The sequence below is a fragment of the Daldinia caldariorum genome, assembly GCF_022478825.1.
Source record: "Daldinia caldariorum strain CBS 122874 unplaced genomic scaffold F4812scaffold_6, whole genome shotgun sequence".
Lineage (NCBI taxonomy): Eukaryota > Fungi > Ascomycota > Sordariomycetes > Xylariales > Hypoxylaceae > Daldinia > Daldinia caldariorum.
In genome coordinates, this window is record NW_025953042.1 from 1,443,741 (window position 1) to 1,460,187 (window position 16,447).

At 47.8% G+C, this 16,447-nt stretch overlaps 6 protein-coding genes across 6 annotated transcripts; 1 reads left to right on the forward strand and 5 right to left on the reverse strand.

The window, feature by feature from the left end:
- Positions 1–803: 803 nt before the first annotated feature.
- On the forward strand, positions 804–4,000 carry F4812DRAFT_470723 (uncharacterized protein; the record flags this gene model as incomplete). Its single annotated transcript, XM_047939014.1, has 8 exons — positions 804–1,065; positions 1,118–2,055; positions 2,089–2,174; positions 2,265–2,503; positions 2,534–2,781; positions 2,845–3,083; positions 3,140–3,477; positions 3,531–4,000. The coding sequence occupies 8 exons, from the start codon at positions 804–806 to the stop codon at positions 3,998–4,000; spliced, it is 2,820 nt and encodes a 939-aa protein (XP_047791304.1).
- Positions 4,001–4,695: 695 nt separating this feature from the next.
- F4812DRAFT_470728 (uncharacterized protein) lies at positions 4,696–5,582 on the reverse strand (the record flags this gene model as incomplete). The annotated part of the gene is made up of 1 exon (XM_047939015.1): positions 4,696–5,582. Exon 1 carries the CDS (start codon positions 5,437–5,439, stop codon positions 4,696–4,698), a length of 744 nt encoding a protein of 247 aa, XP_047791305.1. The 5' UTR covers positions 5,440–5,582.
- Positions 5,583–5,712: 130 nt separating this feature from the next.
- On the reverse strand, positions 5,713–7,004 carry F4812DRAFT_425380 (uncharacterized protein). Its single transcript, XM_047933929.1, has 2 exons — positions 6,581–7,004; positions 5,713–6,393 (listed from the first exon to the last, which is right to left on the reverse strand). Exons 1-2 carry the CDS (start codon positions 6,609–6,611, stop codon positions 5,978–5,980), a joined length of 447 nt encoding a protein of 148 aa, XP_047791306.1. The 5' UTR covers positions 6,612–7,004; the 3' UTR covers positions 5,713–5,977.
- A 5-nt stretch (positions 7,005–7,009) lies between these two features.
- Positions 7,010–8,734, reverse strand: F4812DRAFT_353771 (thiolase). The gene is made up of 2 exons (XM_047931757.1): positions 8,565–8,734; positions 7,010–8,373 (listed from the first exon to the last, which is right to left on the reverse strand). The coding sequence occupies exons 1-2, from the start codon at positions 8,585–8,587 to the stop codon at positions 7,131–7,133; spliced, it is 1,266 nt and encodes a 421-aa protein (XP_047791307.1). The 5' UTR covers positions 8,588–8,734; the 3' UTR covers positions 7,010–7,130.
- A 12-nt stretch (positions 8,735–8,746) lies between these two features.
- F4812DRAFT_425394 (uncharacterized protein) lies at positions 8,747–11,479 on the reverse strand. The gene has a single exon (XM_047933930.1). The coding sequence runs from the start codon at positions 11,070–11,072 to the stop codon at positions 9,366–9,368; it is 1,707 nt and encodes a 568-aa protein (XP_047791308.1). The 5' UTR covers positions 11,073–11,479; the 3' UTR covers positions 8,747–9,365.
- Positions 11,480–12,199: 720 nt separating this feature from the next.
- On the reverse strand, positions 12,200–15,434 carry F4812DRAFT_450801 (uncharacterized protein; the record flags this gene model as incomplete). Its single annotated transcript, XM_047936134.1, has 2 exons — positions 12,200–13,846; positions 13,908–15,434. 2 exons carry the CDS (start codon positions 15,432–15,434, stop codon positions 12,200–12,202), a joined length of 3,174 nt encoding a protein of 1,057 aa, XP_047791309.1.
- Positions 15,435–16,447: the final 1,013 nt, after the last annotated feature.

The following is a 16,447-nucleotide window of genomic DNA, read 5'->3' on the forward strand; positions in this document are numbered from 1 at the left end:
GCGTTATTATTTTAAATATATTTGGGTTGCCTGATACCTACCTAACCTATGGCATATGCATTATACACATGCTCCCTCGTCGTGCTTCCTCCCTCCAAGTGAATGTCTCCTATCGAACTTGCTACCCTGCGACCCTGCGACCCTTGCCCAAGTGCAACTACCTAACATACCTCCTTCTAAGCAAATTGACATTTTACCACACACACATACACTAACCACCCTTTTACCATCCTACTCTTACATATTATATTGAAGATCACTCCCAAGTATCATTATTCTTACCTTAGCTGTCTACCTCCTACCTGGGTAAGGTAGATACACACAGTTTCCAGCTTGTTCCTACCTAAACCCTATTCCCACCTCTCATGGTTTATTAATTTCCATCTTACTAAAATCATTAAAAGCCTCACTCGCCACGTACCTCTCTTTTCTTTTTCTTTTCTTTTTCTTTTTTCTTTTTTTCTTTTTTCTTTTTTGATCATAATCGATACTATCTCGTTACACCTCTCCAACTAGAAAAAGCAAGGGGACTTCGGCCTGTGATTTCCTGCATCTGGTTACCACCACGCTCTTCACTTCGACCCTTCCTTGACATCTAAGCATCTTTCAACTTTTCCCAAAACCTTCAAGTGGGAAATCTAGTATCATTCGCTCTAATTTCTTTTGCGTGACTGTGTCGCTCATTATCTTCTCATGGTATTCCTTTTCACCTCCACATCTCAGCATAGATATAGGTTCTATATCTAGATACACGAGACGTCTCATTACGACCACTTCTCAGTCTAGATATGACCGATATAGAAATGGAAGCTCGGATTTCATCTCCTACTACTGACGCGGCAGCACAGCATGAAACTTCAGACTCCTTCGCATGGAGGCTATGTGGCGACTGTGATGACGAGAAGCGAATCGAGATTAAAGAAGATGCACTCGAGTTCGGACTCTCTAAATGCGAGCATTTGATCAACAAGTTCGAGCAGTTTCTTAGTGACGCTCGCCTGAATGACGAATCTACTTCAAATCTTCTAGGACGTGAATCGCTTCGCAAGTGGATTGAAGACTGCAGTACGGATCCTAGGTACGATTCAAGGTGATGCAATGCTAATATTATGCTTAGGAGATCTCACAAAGCTTCACAAAAAATTCGAAGTACTCGTCGGCGTTGCCGGTTCCACTGGTAGTGGGAAAACGTCAGCACTCAATGCCCTTCTCGGGTTCAATGAGCTCCTACCAACAAATAATCAAGAGGCATCAACTGCCGTGGTCTGCAAAGTATCTTATAATGACAGTGATAAATCTAGCATGAAGTTCAGAGCTTGTGTCACTTTTCGCACGAAGGCAAACTTGGTGAGGCAACTGGACACATTCTTCGAGGATCTAAAGGGCAGGGATGAGCTACGAGCGGCAGACGGGGATTCTCTAGAGGATCAAGAAGCTCTTCGAAACACGAACGCACGTCTGAAGCCGACTTTTGAGATGATCAGAACAATCTTCGGCATCGAGGAGTGCGATGTGGCTGGGATGACGACCCAGACTCTCCTTGAGCAGAATGAGAGTGTCACTAAACTGCTTGGAACAACTAAAAAATTCCACGCTGGCCATGAAGACCAGTTAGCAGAGCAGATAAAACCTTATACGGACTCAACTACAGCTCAACATACTACCTCAGGATTGAAATTTGCAGCTTGGCCCCTCATTGATGAAGTAGAATTATACATCAAGTCGGATATTCTCAAAAATGGTGTTGTCCTTGTCGATCTGCCTGGCATCGCCGACGCCGTAGAGAGTCGGGCTGACGTCGCCAGGAACTACTTTCCCAAGCTAGCCGCTACTCTCATCATTTCTCCCGCCCGCAGAGCAGCAGACGAATCTGCCGCAGTGAAGTTGATGTCAGATCATCAAGAACTACAAATTCAAATGAATGGCAAATTCCATAAGAACAGCTTCTGCGTCGTAGTCTCGCAGACGGACCATATTGACCGTAGGTCAGCCGTTAAAAATCGAGAGGATAAGTCAAACTCTAAGCTGAAAGACCTTCTCGAGGAAGAGAGTAAAGTGAAATCAACGAAGCAGAAGAAGTTACAACAGCTGAAAGAAGCCACCAAGCAGCTTCAACAACTTCGCGTTGCCGAGAAAACTGCAGCACCAAAAAAAATCCCAAGATATTTCTCGCAGTAAGTAAACTCAAAACAATTTGCTACATCGGCATGCTAATAATAATTTCATTAAGAAACTTGGACCAAAGCCCCAGAACCAAATTATAGCAGTCGGATAAAACGTCAACGAAGAGATCGCGACAACCTCAAGGATGATATTGATAAATTGGAAAAGGAGTTAGAGCATTTGGACGGTCACATCACTTTCCTCTGCGTCCAGAGCAGAAACAAATTCCTCGAGGGTCGCATACAACGTGATTTCCAAAGGCGACAGACAGAACTTACTCACAGCGGACAAAACAAGCCCAGAGATATATATGATGGTAGAGTCTCCGTTTATCCGACCAGTGCAAAGGCATTCTGGAATTGCATATTAGAAGACAAGCCCCTGACTGGCTTTCCGGATCAGCGATATTCAGGCATTCCAAGTCTCCACCAATGGATCAGAAAGGCCACCATCGATGAGCGAGAGAGCCACGCTAATAGTATCCTTTACGATCTGCTCAATCACTACAACGTGATTCAAATCTGGGCGAGGGAGGAATGGGGTCACGATCGACTTCAAATCAACAGGGAATGGCTGGAAAATGATGTATTTCCAATCTTCTACGCCGACTTGAGAAAGGTATACAAATTCCCTTGCATTTTTAAGCCATGTGTGACTAGGTACTAATATGGAACGACGCAGGATCTGAATGCATATTGGACGGAACTCAATAAATCCGCAGGAAGATATAATCCGCTTCGCGACAGAACGCAATCACTCAATAACTGCGCGGGACAATGTCGTAAGGTTGTAAAAGGCTGGTCATTCAAGAATGATACTACGGCGGCCAAGATACATTGGCTCACATACCAGGTTAATATCAGCCGGCATGGGGGTAGCTTTGAGAGCATATCTGGGACTTATCACTGGATGGAGGATATGTAAGGACTATATCCCTTTTGCTATAAACTTTCAGAATGACTAACCTTAGTATCAGCTCAGTTGTTTTACTTCGGACAATTGTAGCCGACTGGGATCAAGCTCTGAACCATGATATTCCTGGACTTTATGAACCGGCATCTAAGTTTGTCGATAATATTTGGGAGCACTTCTCAATAAATTTAGAACCGAGTGTTCGGAATATCGCTCCTAATCTTTTACCTTTCCTTCACGAGATCATTCCCGATCTTGTTATGATAAAGGAGCAAATCAAAGACAGAGTACGACAGGCTCTGATGAGTATCTCAAGGGGCGCATCTGAAGTTCACCCGAATATGGTCAAAATAATTCAGAAGAAATGGGTTTCTACGTTCAATGAAGCACTCAAGATAAAAGGCAAGTTATACCATCTAATTCTTACTTTTAAACCACACCTAACTCGGGAGTAGGGAAGGGCTCGTTCAAGGCACGCCAGGACCTTTTAGCTAGATTTGCGGAGAAGAGTGGCATTAAGATGTTCAACGCCGCTTTCGAGGATATGAAGAATAAACCCAAGGAAAACTTTAATCGATTTCCGGGGGATCTTCAGGACATATCGGAATTTGCAATTCGGTTGGTACAGAATCGCATACAAGTCCTCTTGAATAACATTGCCATACCAGACGCAAAGATAGAGGAGGCATTCAAAGAGAAAGTTGAGCTGCAGCAGTATGTGCGCAGTACGCTCATGGACTGGGATCTTAAATGGAAGCTTCACGGAACATTCCACAAGGTCCGCATGATTGAAGAGGAAGTGTTAATTCCTGATGAATACCTCGTAGAAGAGACGAAGATGACGAAGACGGTGATGAGATGGATATTGATGATGAAGATAAGGACACTCGCGGGATTTTCAATATTGACGACTTACTTTGAATAGCCCTTCAGCTATTCGTTTCAGCAATGATTTCTAAAGCTCACGTCAATAACCGATGGGTGCTCTTTGAAGTACCTCTTTGACTTAACTTGATACTGAGCTAAGTAAGATGAGATGGTTGGTAGAAGGCACTGCACCGCCCTACGTCTTCTACATTGTGCCCCTTACATTTGCGATGCTTTCGCTACACTGGCGCAGATTGGTAGACCATATACGGCGATGAACCCTCTAAGGAACGTGCTATTTTCATATAGGCCTAGGCTAGAAAAGAATATAAATCGTGCAAGTTTCAGTTTAAAGTTAATACTTCACATATTTCCCTACATTATGAACGTTGAAGAGCACGGTATATCTTGACTTAGTTGCATTTTCAACATAACATCTACCACGTAATTATCGTTTTCTAATAACCTTCTAACCAGATGGGAACTCAGTAACGAGAACACTCTAAAAAGCCCCCACAAGGTGAATATGACCTGGAAGATTGAAAGAAAAATATCTCTTTTTTTTTTTCTTTATGGAACGTACCACCATAGATTCAACTAAATCTTGCTTCTTCTTTTGAAAACGACGTAGGTAATATTATCACCCATCTTACCTGTTCCACTATCTCATCGACAACAAGCAATCTCTCCCACTCGACGAGAGGGATCGCGCGTGCTGACCTCCCTACCTACCTAGGTACCTACCTCAGGCAATTAATTCCATACGTTATTTTCCATTCTGTCCTCGGGAGCGAGCATCCTGTACTGCGGAGGGTTATGTCTGAAGATGATCTCGGTAGCCATATCCTTCAGGAACGGCGGGCTGGCGGTATCGAGGATCTCGTTCAGCCGCACGATGCCGTTGTCCATCTGCCGGATGAGCGCTGGGAAGTAAGCCAGGGCGGCGATGAGGAGTATCGCGTGGAACCACACGCCGTTCCCGGCCCAGAGCCTGACGTCCTCCCGCGTGTACCGCGACTTCATGGGTTGGCAGTACCGCCACCCGACGTACAGCCAGCCGGCCCAGAGGAGCACCCACACGAGCGCTCCCGTCCAGGAGTCGCTCGCCGCCACGGCCACGGTTAGCAGGAACAGGGAGACGGTAAAGGTAGTCATGCCGGCGGCCAGCCCGACGATGTTGTCGTAGTTATGCGGGTTCAGGAGGCGGAGCAAGGTGACGTCCCAGGGCTCGGGGACGGGGTCGTGGCGGGATTCGGTGCCGGACAGGGAGCGGAAGAGGGTGAGGAAGACGGACTGGCGGATGACGATGAACATGAAGGTGATCCAGAACCAGGCGACGAAGAACAGCAGCACGTGGAAGACCATGGTCAGGACGGTGACGTGCGGCTCCGGAAGCTCGAGGAGACGGAATATCTCGATGGTGTTGGATACGATGTCGTCGACGAGGCTGGGCGGGTAGGGGGAAGGGTCCCCGCCGTGCGGCCAGTTTATACCCATCGCGGCTTGCTGTTCTTGCTCTCGCAGCTACGGGTGGCGGGATATCTGGATCAGTATGTAAAGTGCGCGAACAGTAGGACTTACCGAGACGAGAGTTCTGTTCGTTTTCTTGGAAGTCTTATCTCGTCCGCGTGTAGAAAGGCTGTTTGACTAGTGTTCATTCGACAGACAGGATTACGAGTCTAGATATATATATATACATAGTCGAATCGTGGGATTGTTATTGTCTTGAGTGGCCAAGCTGAATTTGTCTGAATGGGCTTATGCCTCGAACTATGCCTTTTTTCATCTCTCTTACAACAAACAAAGCTATAGATATAGTTGGTATAAAGCCATTGTTCTAATGGCTATGATCTGTAATTTTAGGTAGACACTCCTTTGAGGTCAAGGGAATTTCTATGACACAATTCTTAGAACGATGCGATATACAATACAATCAGACCCGCAACTGCTCCTCGCTCCCCCCTTATCCCCGTTGCCAACCCCCCCTTAGTATCAGGGAATCCCACCATAATCAGGAGACAAAGCCCCTTTTCGTCTACCGCGATCTATACGCGCGTCTAGCACCCAACGCCTCCGTCAACAGCGTAAACAGCGGATTATACACCCAATTCAACCACCCGAGCCTCACCAAGCCGAAATCCATCAGCGTGCGCAGCTCCGGAAACCACGCCAGCACCAAGAGGAGCACGGCGAGCGCAACGATCAGAGACTTGTCGTACACGACGCTCGCGCACACGGCCACGTACCACGCGAGGAAGAGCCAGAACACGGCCGCCGGGTGCGGATAATGGCTCAGATCGGCGGGATCGACGCACGCGAACCCTAAGGCTACTGCCCTCATTCCTAGCAATCCGAATACCAGCATCCAGATAGTGATCGCCCAGCGCGTGGCCCGGATCAGTAGCTGCGGGTATCGCACTAGCCAGAGGCCGAAGACTATTGACCAGGTGACTGTAGAAGAAGAAGAAAAAGAAGAAGCAAACGGTCAGCTATCCGGTTCATTTGAGTGGGAGAAAGCGTATATCTTGGAGTACCTCTGTGGTAGGTAGCTTGAATACATAATATAGGTGGGATTGCCTCCTAGGAGTAACCAGGTCTCAAAGCGAGAGACTCAAAAATGAGAAAAGTTGGCACTTACTAGTGGCGGAAAGCACAATAAAGTACAACATTATTTATTTAGTAGGCTCTTTTCTACTTCGCACGGGATATGATCTTTCGACTTAGGTGTACCAGCGTATGCGGATTATGTTATGGCTATGCGGTCTCGAGATGTGTCCAGAACAGCGCGAAAGTATCAATTAATTCATCTAGCCGGCGGAGGGAGGCTAAGATGCGAATCAGAAAAGGGGGGGAAGGACGTAATGGTAGAAAACCCGTCAACTACCCCCCCTTTACAGTTTCCTGGCCCCTGCCGAAAGCAGTTTCGAGGGTGAATAACAAAAGACCTCAGTTCATATTCTCTTTCACCCTTCAGCTATCTTCATTGTGTGCCTGACCCGTTACATATAGTCTTTGTGTCGATGCATCGCGTACCTCAGTAAAAAAAAAAAAAAAAAAAAAAAAAAAAAAAAAAAAACCCTAATGGCCCTGGTGCCGAGACAAAGAAGATCATCATATGCGTATTTCGACTTTTTCATATGATATACTTTTCATTCATCGTTACCGTCATATACACATACATACCGAGATTATTCACGGACGAAAACACCGGCCATGCCCATCCCGGTCCCAACGCACATACTTACCACACCGACCTGTCCTCCGGTACGCCCCAAGCCATGTAGCAATGTAGCAGTCATTCTCGCCCCCGTAGCACCGAGCGGATGTCCCAGCGCGATGGCGCCTCCGTCGGGGTTAACTTTACCCTGCGCCCAGGCTTCTTTCAAGCCAAGCTCTCTCAAGCAATAGACAGATTGGCTAGCGAAAGCCTCGTTGATCTCCCACCGGTCCACGTCCTCCAACTTGAGATCGAGCTGATTCAAGAGCTTAGGGATGGCCAGTGCGGGGCCAATGCCCATCTCGTCCGGAGCGCAACCCACCGTAGTAGCAGCCACGAATTTCCCTATGATGCTGGAGGTAAGTCCGAGCTCTGTTGCCGTACTCCGCTTCATCACCAGGGTCGCGGCGGCTCCGTCGCTAACCTGGCTGGAATTGCCCGCCGTACTTGTGCCAGATTCGCCGTAGACAGGTTTGAGTTTAGCAAGGCCCTCGAGCGTCACGCCCGGTCTTATGCCATCGTCCTTGGTGACAGTGATCTGTTTCGGCTCTCCAATCGCGTTCCCTTGCTTATCTGTCTCCTGAAATATAGTAGAAACGGGCACAATCTCTTGGTCGAATAAACCCTCGGCCTGGGCCTTCGCAGCGCGGCGCTGGGACTCGAAGGCGAACTCGTCCTGCTCCTCGCGCGAAACCTTGTATCTCTTCGCAACGTTCTCGCTGGTAGCCAACATAGGCATAATGCAGTCGCGCGCATCTTTGACGGGACTCTCGGCCAATACAGGCCACCTATCTACGGGAATGGCCTTGCTAGCGTAATTCCTCGTCATGCTCTCCATCCCAGCGGCGATACCTACGCTAATCATGTCCACGCGGATCTGAGCCGCAATGTTGGCCAGAGCTTGTAGACTGCTGCTACATGCGCGGTTGACGGTGTACAGAGATGTGGTATTAGGGAATCCGACGTGATTCATAGCCATGCGAGAGGCCTTGCTGCCGCCGAGTTCGGAGAGGACGACGCCGACGGCGACATCTTCTATCTTGTTCGGTGGGAGGTTCGGATTGGCGTCGAGCGTGGCGCGTAGTACGACGGAAAGAAGTTCCTCGGGGTAGGCATTCTTTAGTTGACCACGATTTGAGCGACAGATAGGCGTGCGTAGGGACGAGAGAATAACGGTGTCGGATGGCGCCTTGGATAATATGGAGGAGAGTCCCCTGGGAAGTGTCATCTTTATTAAGGAGCCAGAGGGAGGAGAGGGAGTTATGAGAGAGAGAGGGGGGGAGAAGATAAACCAATGTTTAATGGAAGCTATGTATTTTAGGTGGTAGGTAGCTACGATTATATACGATACATCATGTATATCCAACAGGCTAATAAATAATAAAGAAACAAGAACTAATTATACCTAAAAGAGAGTAATATGTACATAGGTAATTAAAATGCATAAAAAAAGGGAAGAAAGATTCAAGTCGACGACGGCCCTAAGCGGGAGAGCGGGAGAACGGGACGGGGGAAAATAAAATCGTGAAAGGTGAAAGACGGCAAAAAGGCCGTTGATTGTTCTAAGGAAGAAATAGCGAAAACTGCCGGTCGCCGGTTCCGCAGGTGGGGGTGGAGTAGGCAGTGCCTTTACAGCACCTAATGTACCTAATTGTACCTATGAAATTGGGGAATGCTACGATTCGTACATCATCTGCTTCAACTTTACATCCGTTAAACACTCAACCCAATATTAGATACGTGTAAAAGCGGTTCAACATCATGCACATATCTGCCTTTAGGTTGTTGGAATTTAACATATCTTATTGATACCCTACGACATGACTAACAAACGTCCATCGCTGTAAACCCATCATGCCAAATTGCCCATTTGCCCATTGCCCACTGTCCCGTTCCGTAAGGCGTCGTAATAAAGCCAATCCAGGAACCCTCATCAAGACGAATTCGAGACGAATTCGACACTTTTCCGTCCAAGTGCGCTTCGAGCCCGGAATCAAAGAGATTCGAGCACCGCCATAACTAGAAAGGGTATAATACACACCTCATTCATTTTTTTCGTCGTCGCCAGAATCCAAAGTATGAACGATAATCCCAACCAGACCTTGCCGTGGCCCAACCACAAGCAACCATAACATGAGCCACATCTCATCTGCTAAATTCTTCCCAACACATTTCGAAAAAAAGAAAATCATGGAGTAGAAACTTTTTAAGCTGCTTGGCCGTAGCGAATACCTAGCCCAACACGGCCGTTCGCCTCAGTATTCCCTCCGTATCTCATCTTCTTAGGACTTACGGCATTTTCGAGGCGGCCTTCGTTGCCCTCCGTGCTGGCGCTGAACTTTCGCTTTTCCGCCGCAAGCCCAGCCTTATTCAGACCCGCGAACAACTTCGATTGTAGCTTAGCAGATTTCTCTGCGGGCGCCGGCGTACCATCACGGGATCCAACGGAGCTGGCGACTTCGAAGCTTTCCCGGGGGTCACGACGTAGCATTTCGGATGCTGCCTGGCTTGCTTGGCTCTCAAATACCTCGTCCTCCTCCCTTCGCCGCGACGCTCGCGAGCCTTGCGACATGTACGACTGAGTAGCCGCTGCTACCGATTCTAGCGCCGCCCGGTCAAGTTCTTCGTTGTCGTCGGCGGATATGGTGCTTTCTCGACTTTGTCGCCCTCGCTTTTGAACTGGCGTCTCTAGACCATATCGACTGTTGTTATACCGGTTTGGAGGTTCAGTTTGTGGGACCAGGTCAACAGAAGGTAGTAAACCAGAGTACTCCCCACGGGGACGTGCAATAGGCGTAGTAGGGAGAGATGACAACGATTGAACTCCACGAGTGTGCCTCGGAGCTGCCCGTAGAGTAGGCCGGCCATTTGCTGTCGGAGTGGATGGTGCACTGTTATCGTGGCTTAAAGCTTGAAGAAGAGCAGCAAAACCAGCTTGGTTTGTATCGTTATCGTGACGGACGTCCCGATGGACGGGCTTGGGTGTTTGTCGTGGTGTGGCCCGGTATTGCTGAGGCGAAGTAGCTGCGGGAGTTTTCGGTGTCAGGGCACCATGAAATACTCCGCCGGGACTGCAGAGCATATGGAAATGTTCCCTATTCTCACGAATGCGATTTAGAAGCATATCACGCTCATCAATCAAACTGTCGCGTTCCTCACTTTGCTGCTGGATAAGCTTGGTAGCAGATTTTATGCGTTTTTGAAGGGCTTCGTTCTCTTTTACGACGTGTTCATGCTGGGTTTGAAGCTCCCGGTATTTGACTTGAGCTGACTCAGTAGCCGCATCTAGCTCTCGCCTGGCTTGACGAGAACTCTCAGCCATACGTAATACCTCAACTTCTCGCCTCGTCATATCGTGTTCCACCTCCGCTCTCTTTGCATCCTCATCAGCCTGCATGCTAAGTAGGTTATATTGTAGCTTATGATGGGCCGTTTCCATCTTTAACCTCGCGTTTTCAGCCAGGCATGTTTGAACCATAGCACGGAGCTCGTCAGCTGAGGCACCCGCAATTTGATCGGGGGTTGGAGCAATATATTCCGACGTGGAACTACCGTCTCGTGCAAGCGTCCGGAAAGTCGTCGCAGGAGGAGAGAATATACCAGCTCTTTGCGAGCTGACATATCCTAAAGGTATGTTGGAAGCCCCATTGACGGTAGGAACCTGAGACGAAGGAGGAGGGGTTAAGGATGAGGGAATAATCTGGGAAGATGAGTTACGGTCATCAATTACTTCTATCTTAAAAGAAGTAGATGGATCAAGAGGCGAGTTTGGACCTTCGGTAGAAGGAATGGACTGCTGCGATGAAGCATGGGCGATACCCGTGGCATCAGGAGGAGTGGAAGGAACGTGATCATAGTCGCTCTCTACAACGCCGTTCGGGCGCGAGTTGTTGGTTTCAGTATCAGCCGACATGATTCAAATTTTGATTCGAGGGTATCGTGAGAGATTGAGCAAGAGGATAGGCAGGTAAATATATCCTTCTGTTAGATCGAATTGGAGTACGACCAAGTCGGACTGCTTGGAGGTAGCAAGTAGAGAGGCGTCTAAATTAAAGGCGAAAGGGTGTTGTGTTTAGAGGTTAGGCGGTCTAGTTCGGAAAACGCAACATGCTCTTTTGAACTGATTCAAAAGAGTTCGCGGACGGTCAGAAGAGGGGGGAGAGGGGGAAGGTAATAAAATAAAATAATGTTACTGCCACATCAGAGTAGGTGGATATGAAGAGTGAAGCAATGAAGAGAGGATGTTTTACGTGGAAGTGGAGAAGTTGTGAAGTGGATTGAAGTGGATGGGAAAACTTCGTTTACTAACTGGAATTACTATGTACAAAGCTGGTTGCTCCAGCAAGCCCACCAAAGTCCCACCAAGTCCAGTGGGCGAAATCCCAGAAATTCTGAAGGCTGGCAGGGGATCCACCCTCGCTGGACGTTAAAAGGCTGAATGCGCTATGCTCTAAGCGCCAAATTGCTTAGGTGTTTTTGCTTCTTTCTTCAGTAGGAAAGTACCTGAGTATGAGTACCTACCTAGGTACCTCCAAGGTGGTCCAAGCACCGGCAGCAATAATGCTTCCATTCAAAGAATAAAGTTTAGCTAGCATTGAGAGAAGTATGAAGCATAGTCATCACTTTAAATCAAGCATAACCTTCATTTATATTACATTCTACCACGTGTATAAATATATTTCGAGCAGCTGGGATATACGCACTATAACACTACCTAGCCTAACTTATTCATACATTATTACTTTAGGTACCTACTCTTAATACGTACAGACGGAAACGGATGCTTTGCGTAACCTTTTATCCCCTCTCCCCCCCCCTTTTTTTTTTTTTTAAAAAAAAAAAAAATAATAATACCAACTACGCATTCTCAAACCTGGACCTGTACCTGTAGTTCATCAACCAACTCCCGTAAGGCCCCCATAAGAGTCCAAGTTAGTATCGCTATCGCTACACGAGAACGTCGGCAAGTAACCCCCCAAAACGCCTGAGTCCAAAGCCCTCCCCCAACAGGTTTATATAACGGTACCAATGTATTAGCTATTAGTCAATATCGTTGAATGCATCATCTTCGCCTTGACCAGATTTTGCTCTCCACTCGGCCATTTCAGCTACGGGAACACGACCCCTGAGCCATCGAAGCGTTACTTCAGTTCCACGGTCGAAGACGTTCCATCTCGGGACCCTGAACCGGTTGCCTGTCACGTCCAACCTCTCAAGGCTCCCTGTGCCACCTAACAACCCAATACGCGGGTTCAAATGCGCAATTTCATTATTGCTGGCATCAACCACTTTCATCCCCTTAATTGCTTCAGGGTCAAGATCTTCCAGACGGTTGTTGGAGATATGCAGAATAGCAAGACTCGGGAAGAACTCCCGCAGGGCCGGGAGCTTAACTATTCTATTGAACGAGAAATCCGCCTTTTGTAGGTTTGGCGCGCAGAGATTCGTAGTGAGCGGTGTAAGGCTGGTAATGAAATTCGAAGCTAGAGAGAGCTCTTGAAGTGCAGTAAGATCAATTGGCTCCGTCAACCAACTCTCCCCCGTAAGCTGGTTATTTGCTATTGACAGAGACGTGATTGTATCTGTAAAGAATGATAACGAATTGGGAAACTGTGTAAATGTATTGTGCTGCAGTCGCACATCACGTATAGTATGAACCGCGGCGATCTTGGAACAGACAACCGGGTGCAATGAAGATGATTGCGTGTTTGACCGATCCAAAAGACCTCCAGGCTTTACGGGCCAGGTCTGGCTACTCAAAGTGTGAGCCCTTGATCGACCTAGAGCTGGAGAATTAGGCGCTGAAGTGGGCGGGGTTGTAAAGTCGTCGGGGTCCGAACGACCCTGTTCAGATCCGTTGTCACCATTGACTGCAGCATCTAGTTTGGTATCACCAATGCTAGATGGAACAAGCGAGAACCCGTTGCCGAATTGTTCCATCCCGCCCATTTCGGCCCGAGGTGGAGGCTCCAACCTTGCCGCCAACGTGTCTTTTAATTCTTCGGTGGTTAGCGACGTGAACTTCTTGTCCCTGAGAGGGTTCCCAGTAATTCGCAGCATAATGAGACTATCCATTCGAGCCACCTCGGGAGGTATAACCTTAATATCATTGCTAGTAAAGTCAACATGGCGCACATTTTCAAGACTTGCAAGTCCTTCTGGGAAACTTGTGATGCTGTTCTCATCAGCGTTGAGGGTGTGAAGACTAGTCCACGAGCTCATGTTGGGAAGCGATGAGATGCGGTTCATGGACACCGTAAATTGGTGTAAAGATGGTAATTTGAGGGGTTGATCGCTGTCAGTTATCATTTTTATTTGATTGGCGGCCAAGTCGAGGATTTGAAGTTGTGGAAAGCTTTCCACTCCGGGGCCAATAAGTGTCCCAGAGAGTTTGTTCTTACGGACCAGCAGTTCAGTGAGTGGGAGCTTTGAGAGGCTTTCGAATGGCAAAGTCTCCAAGGCGTTTTCGTTCAGATTAAGCATACGAAGGCGTGTCATCTTATCGATACTGTCAGGGAGAGACGAAATATTATTTCCGTGAAGATCAAGAAATTCAAGATTCTGCAAGTTAGCCAGATGATCATCTTCAATACGGCCGTACAGAAGGTTATTGCCGAGCTTCAGGTCTCTAATATTAGTTAGCTGTGAAAGGACCTCGAGGCAATTGTTGGTAAGCTTGTTAGATGCCTGTGAATACAGTGTAAGCATGAGTTCAAGTATCATTCTGTGACTCGGAGGGAGGACTTACCAGGTTCAAAGACGTTAGTAGCTGAAGGCGTCTCAGGCCCATGGGCAAAGCTATCAACATATTTCCATGTAAATCTAACGATTCTAAGCCCCCAAACAAATGCCCTTTGCTGTCCTCCTCATTTTCGAGGTCACTGGGATCGATGTCTGGGAAAATAGCATCATCGATCGTCTCTAGCTCATTATCGGCGGCCACAAATCTAGTCAGATCGACACTCTCTGCCCAAGAGCTACCAGAACGATCCGCAGGATTGAAGTCATACATCTTCAAAACTTCGGTCGGAATTTCTTTAAGACCCATGGCTGCAATATTAAGCCTTCCCGTTGTTCTGGCAGTGTCAATTCGTGACTGCATTACTTTACGGTTTGCGCTCTCAAATTGGCGTTGACCAAAAGGGTCATCCGATAGGCCAAAATCAAATGTAGTATCTGTAGGAATGACTGGCTCTTCATCAGCCTCGGGGACTTTTGTCACTGATACTCGTCGATTCGCGGCACGTTTCGCCGCCTTTGCCTTGGCAATCTGGTCTCGCAATGCAGCAGATGACTTTTGAGCACTAGATGCAGGCGCCTCTTCAATAGAATCGATTGTTAGCGCCGTGGAAGCTGTAGAAGCACTTGATAAGTTACGACCATCTCCAGACGTGCTAGACGATTTCGCAGAAACAAGCGAGGCTTTGCGAGTGGGACTCGAGGCCACGGGAGATGCCGAATGGTCTAGAAATGGAAGAGATGGCTTTCTGTATAAATTGTTCATCGAAGCCCGCGATTTAAGGGGGCGAGAAGCTACCGTCCTGGAGCCGTTCTTGGAGATAGAAGCCTCCAGATTCGGCATGGAGAGGCCCGGGGAAGCTGATAATGATGATCGGGAAGGAACTTTACTCAGGCTGGATCGCGGGCGCGGGTCCAGGGCTAAAGGATTCTTGCCAACAGGAGTCTTTGAGCTTACAGATGATACTCGTTTTGCCGGAGTGCCAAAGACATTTGATAACGGTGGTCTGAAGGTGCTGGTAGAGGCTCGGAAGCTAGAATATGAGCCGTCATTGTTACCCAAGCTAGATCCCGGCCGACTCAGTGATCTAACCGACCGTATAGTTGAAGCATCCGATTGATAGCTTGAGCCAGGCCTTGACTTTGAGCTGATGCTACCTTTGGATTGCGGTCTCGTAGGCGCTTCTCCCTCGAAGAAATTACTACCGTGCCGCTTAAAAGCGGGGGAGGAAGGTAACTGTGAAAGAGTCTCAATGGTCCTCTCAGCGAGCGACGGGGGAGATTTGCCGGGCTGTGGTGACAGTATGGTGTCGAAAGTGAGACCCTCGTCACTGGATCTTGGCAGAGGTGGATGAGAGTCAACATCAAATTCATCGCCATCTTCTTCCGGTGATGAGGTTTCACTTGTAGACGTCGCGGGAGAAGGCTGTCTTAATATGCCCGACGGGCGTCGTCTAGCTACGAGGGGTTTCTTGAAAGGCTCGCCACGAGTATCCCCAATATCCTGGGAAGCAGCTTGCTTCGGTCCCCGCGACATACTGCGATTCCTAGTGCTAACATCTCGGCGGCTGGGCTGCGAGCTGACAGGAGGTGCATTTGACCTCTGCGGTTTTCGTACAGTCGAAGTGGTTTTCAGCTGCTCTTTAGAGGGCACCGTTCGTAACCGAGGATTTCGGATATTAGGGACGGTCGCAGGCTGAGTTGAGCGCCCTCGTGTCTGTTCAAGAGGCTGACGAGTTTGAGCGACAGACTTCGCAGGGTTGACAGTGGTATTAGTTGCTATACTAGATCGAGGTAAAGGGAGACGCGATGTTGGTCTTGGAAGGCCACTAATTCTACTGCTATTGCTATCGCTACCGGCGGTACCGGGTGGGCGTTTCTCGTCCATCTCAACAACCATCGAGTCCGGGGTCCGAGTCCGAGTCCAGTCCGAGTTAAAAGAAAGAGCGCATCAGCCAAACTCCTATACCGAATACCAGCAAAGGGCAGCAAGTCCTAAGCTGTAGGCAAAGACGGCACAAACAAAATGCTACGGCCGTGATGATTTGGGAGAAAAAAAAAGTTAGAAAGGAGAAAAGAAAAAGAAGCAGTACTAAAGAAAAGCACCCCCCAGAGCCAATATTAGAATTCGGGTTATTACGTATAAACCTTGCTTGGTTTACTAAACAAGGGTTCATTAAAGTAATGACCAATAAATAACGAGAAGCTAATGAGCAGAGAAGCAGAGAAGCTTCGATCGCAATCTTGCTTATAAACTTGTTTCTTGGTAAAAGAGTCAATGCACTATTAATTTACATAGTCTTTGGGTGTCCCTTTAAGGCGTTTAGACTACTATAGACATTACAAATCACCTATAAAGAAGGACAAGCTAAGGGACGTCCGTTATCTTGGGTAACCGCGTCTAATAACACAAGTTTAATATGTACCTAAGTAGGTAGGTATACAATTGCTGCACAGTTACACAATTAAATATACCTAACGCGTTTACAACATGATGACCCGAATGAGCAAAAAGCAGGGTGTAGAAATGCAGGGATAAGATAGACTAAT